The sequence below is a fragment of the Haplochromis burtoni genome, unplaced genomic scaffold, assembly GCF_018398535.1.
Source record: "Haplochromis burtoni strain Fernald_Lab_line unplaced genomic scaffold, NCSU_Asbu1 Contig_2368, whole genome shotgun sequence".
NCBI lineage: Eukaryota > Metazoa > Chordata > Actinopteri > Cichliformes > Cichlidae > Haplochromis > Haplochromis burtoni.
Window position 1 is genome coordinate 5,323 of NW_024584729.1, and position 4,823 is coordinate 10,145.

The 4,823-nt window shown below is 37.4% G+C and overlaps 1 protein-coding gene across 1 annotated transcript; it reads left to right on the plus strand.

Moving 5' to 3' along the window:
* Nucleotides 1-1,950: 1,950 nt before the first annotated feature.
* On the plus strand, nt 1,951-3,107 carry LOC121813733 (olfactory receptor 13C2-like). The gene has a single exon (XM_042217631.1). The coding sequence runs from the start codon at nt 1,969-1,971 to the stop codon at nt 3,058-3,060; it is 1,092 nt and encodes a 363-aa protein (XP_042073565.1). The 5' UTR covers nt 1,951-1,968; the 3' UTR covers nt 3,061-3,107.
* Nucleotides 3,108-4,823: the final 1,716 nt, after the last annotated feature.

The window sequence follows — 4,823 nt, forward strand, 5'->3', positions numbered from 1 at the left end:
TGCAGGTGTGTCCATCGGTTAGCCATGACAGCCCATACTTAATGTCAACACAAATAAGTAGAATAGGTTTAAAAATGATGTAGTGAACTGACAGTAGTCTCTTTTCACATAAGGTATAGCCTGTGGCTAAGGGATCAGAGGTCAGATAAAAACACATGAGAAGAAAAGTAAATTTAACAAATCAGTGATCTGTGAATTCATATTTTTATTTTTTGTCTTTAAATTCAATAAAGCTGCTTTACACTTTTCATCTCCCAGCATTCAGCACTTCAGACACTCAACACCCCACCCAGACGACAGCCTTACCATGACCTGATGAGAAGGATGGATGACCAAAGGACAAACTGGAGAGTGGTGCTGTTTTCGAACTATGTAAGTTATCACCTCACATTGACTAAAAACTGTCTTGAAGACTAAATTCTTCCAGTAGTTGGTATAAATCATGGTTTGATGTCAGCAGCACTGTAGGTTTAAGTTTATTTATAGTTTTCATGTGTGTATGTTGGATTTAAATTGTGTTTAACAACATACTGCAACTACCAACAATGAAAATCTGTTTTGTGTTCAAATGACAACTTTCTTGTGTTATTGCTTTGCAGGGCAGTGTCTTTAGCAATCCTGGAACAGCTGAGAGTGGACAGAGCTGCACAGAGGACCAAAGATCAACTCTCAGCACTTTATATCTGACCGGCCCCAGCACCACCCCTCTTCACCCAACGTGAGGAGGGTCCTGACCCCGCCTCCACAGAGGGAGTTGTGGACATCCAGTTCTGTGTCAGTGAGTTTAGGAACCTCCTCACACACACACGGATGTACACCGTCACTAGAAGATGTCTCCATTGCATCAGCAGGATGTAAGCATTTATACAATACTGCAGTTTGTGATATTTCATACATGTTTTTATCGCTTCATTTAAAACTAGGAGATATAAAATAAACCAATTTTCACAATATTTTCTGTCTATTTCTTTTACAAAAAGTTATTTGGAGTTATTTCATGGGTGTCACGGCCAGGGATCAGCAGGCCGCTGACTAGTAGTGTTCTCTCTCTCGCCAGGGCGGAACTCATGGTGGGTTCACGTCCTTGGCCCACGGCCCTCTGAAGAGGAAACACCTGGGCCTCATCAGCGCAGCCAGCATTTAAGCCAGGGAGTGGCTTCTACTCATCGCTGGATCGTTGTGTGTGACTCGCATCCCCTGGACCCGACCCTGCATTCCCCGAGCGGATTCCCTTTTTGTGTGAGTGTTTGGAGAGAGAGTCAGAAGAGGAGCAAGTGTCTTTTCCCTACCTGGATTTCCCCGGAGCCTTTTCCCTGTCACCGCTTTGTATATAGCACTATCCCCTGCACTGTTTGTATATACACCTGGTGGAACTGTAATAAATACTGACTGTGCCTCTGAGTCCTGCGTGTGAGTCCTCAAGCGAACCGTGACAATGGGTTTTCCGTGTGTCCGCTACTTTGAAACGCTTGGGCCGCTCTGCCCGCCACAGTTTCAAACTGGTCATGTGACTGCATGGCCACATCTCATTGGTAAAAAAGTTACCGGAAACTCCACTGGCGGCATGTTATCTAATGTGTTAAACTAATTATTTTTTTAAAAAGTAACGAGTCGAATTTTGCAAATGTAGCGGAGTAAAAGTACCATTTCTTCTTCACAATGTACTCAAGTAAAGTTAAATATCTTGTACTTGTTTTTACACCTTTTAATGTTAAAGTTTTCCTTTGTTCTTTTCAGTGTTGGAAAGACACTTTCTTGCACTGAGGTCTGCTTATTGTAAATATCTTGTACTTGTTTTTCTTTTTTTTTTTTTTTTCACCTTTTTTTTGCCCTCTGTCCTCCTAAATTCCACATTTCTCAAGTTGAACTGGTTTATTCTTCTCCACTGTGCAAGATTTAAGATCTCAGCTAAAAAGAATTTGTGTTGAAGTCCTGCAGTGCTAAGCAAAAGAGAGTGAAAAGGGTGAGATGAACCTCCAATGTTCAGCTCCTTGGAGGCTTAATTTGTCTGATAAAAACCTTCCACACACTGTAACTGCTCACTGTTTGCGTGATGGTGCATTTTTCAGTATTTTCCATTTATCCACCTTGTGCAATTTGTTTAATGAAACATTTTGTAGTTTTAAAAAAACATCAATGGACGAAGAATTAAATGTTACCTATATAACTTTTGATGGACATGTGGAAATTAACAAATACAGATATGTTTATTTTTTTATTATGTTCACATTATATATTCTAATAACTTGCAGTAACTCTATTATTATATACCTCATTTTGATCCACAAAAATCTCCACAAACCTATGTACACTTTTATTGCAGCATTGCTACTGAACGTTGTTATTTACAGCACAACTGTTTACCCAAAACTCCTGATTGACTTTTTATCTGAAAAACAAATCATATCATATTCAGCATGTGTGTTTCAGTTTTTCATAATCTATTCTCTAGGTTGTTCTGAGTTTTTTCTCTTGGCAGCCATGGCCTATGACAGATATGTGGCTATATGTAAACCTCTACAATATCCAACCATCATGAGAAAAAGCACTGTGAGTATTTTCCTGGTCATAGCTTGGCTTGTACCTGCTTCTAATATTGCCGTCCAAGCAATAGCAATGGCTAAAAGTAAACTGTGTTCCTTTCATTTAAAATCAATATTTTGTAACAATACAATTTACACTCTTCAGTGTGTAAAATCAAGGTTAGTTACTGTATTTGGAATTGTTAGTTATTTAGATCTCGTAGTATTTCCTATACTTTTTATAGTTTTCACATATACAAAAATATTTATAGTCACTTATCGCAGCTGTAAAGAAATTAAGAAAAAAGCTGCAGAGACCTGTTTACCCCACATGTTAGTTTTAATTACTTTTTCCTGTTTAGGTATCTATGATGTAATCATGGCTCGAATGGAAACAGATTTTCCAAAAACTGCACGCTTAATAATGACATTACAACTAGCTTTGTATCATCCTTTGTTTAATCCATTCATATATGGGCTTAAAATGAAGGAAATTTCTAAACATCTAAAAAGCTTGTTTTGTCCACCACTGTTATAAATTTAATTTGTAGAATTTAAACCTGTTAATAGCTGATAACATTTTTCTGGGTGCATGTTTACTGTAAATATGCCATAGTCTGTTTTACGATCATACTACTTATATTTTTATAATTTTTTTTATATACTTACATAAACGCTAGAGTGGAAACTTTACTAAAAATTATATCCATGCTGGCAGGTACTATGTTAGATCTTCAAGAAAATTTTCTTCATTAGTTAATCGTATATATTGTTAATTGTTATATATAATTCAAAGTAAATGAGTAAAATGTTTGGCGTTTTCAGCTCTCCGTTCTCGTGAAAAAAAGGCTTTCCAGATTCATTTTAGACTTATAACCCTAAGTAGGCAAAATGAGGAAAAGCATTTTATATTTGACTACAAATTGTACAAGTTACAAATTTGGCATTTAACACTCACACCCAACACTTCAGACAGTTAGGATCAACAGTTAATTTAGATAAACTTGTATTATTTTTGACTGACAGTCAACAGAGGCCACAAGCATGTTTGAAATCAGAACCTTGATGCTATGACAGTGTTTACAATACACCAGTACTACACTTGTAGAACAGGGAAATGCAGAAAGGAGTTAACTTGGTTGCAGTTTATAGGTTTGTTTTGCATGTGTGTTGTGAATGGAGACTAAATAAGTAGTGAAGAAAAATATATTAAGAGGTTTATACATTCTCATCTAAATGCTTGAAAAATGATATCTGCAGGCAAGAGACAGTACATCTGAATAACCATTTATCAAGCAGTAGGGTCTGATTTCTTTACATACTTTTTAGCTTGATTTCTTTCTCAAAATGAGAAAATGTATCACCACTGACTGAGATACACTACCAAGTGGCTGTAACAGTGTATAGCAGTGGCATGTGATGACTTTTAAAGAAAGGCCAGCAAAAACAACTTGAGTGTGTTATGGTTTGAGGTTGAGTCTTTCGCAAAAGCTGCTGTCCTGACTCATGAGAGTGCTTTTTTTTTTTTTTTTTTTTAAGGTATTCAAGTCTTTCACTTTCTGAAGGTATTATCTCACTGACTGGCACTGTGGTGGACCAAGTTCCCATCACTATTTTAAGAGATACCTATGACACAATGTGGTGCAGTGCCTTTTCTGACCAGATTTCCTATGGTTCAGATTTGTTGGTGTGGGAAATAAAATAGTGCCACTGATACCAATCATTTGTGTTTGGCTATAGAGTGCAGCTTATTAAAGCTCTCCAATGCAACTATGATTACCTGTTTGTCTGCTGTCCAGAAAAAAATCCATGTGACCCAGCCACATCATACATATTCGGTGATGGAATTTTACTGAAATACAAAGAAAAGATTCCCCTGAATCTGGAATAGAGTGTGATGTGGACACTCAGGTGGTGCTAAAAGATTACCGTCTTCAGGTTTTGCCTGTCATCACCATCTGCCTGGCTATTTAGGAATTAGGTAAACTTAGGAGAGAGTGCTCTACTATTTTTAATTTACACAAGTCATGTCAGAGCTGGCTATTAAGCAGTGAGTGTTCAGTGTGTATCACCCACAAGGTCAGGATGTGATAAAGAGATTCCACAAGACTTTGAAATCTATACATCGCAAATATAGTGTCGAGTCTAAAGCTGAGTGAGATAAGGGTCTGTCATTGTTGGGTTTTAGCCCAGCTGAGGTTGGTTTTGGACACACTGTGTGTGGGTTACTGAAGATGCTGCTGGAGTGTTGCTTGTAGAACATAATGTGTTAGACTGTATAAATTAATTTAGGGAAAGGCT

What these genes read in the sequence shown, in the direction of transcription:
- LOC121813733 (XM_042217631.1), top strand. Translation starts at nt 1,969, where the DNA reads ATGAACCTCCAATGTTCAGCTCCTTGGAGGCTTAATTTGTCTGATAAA.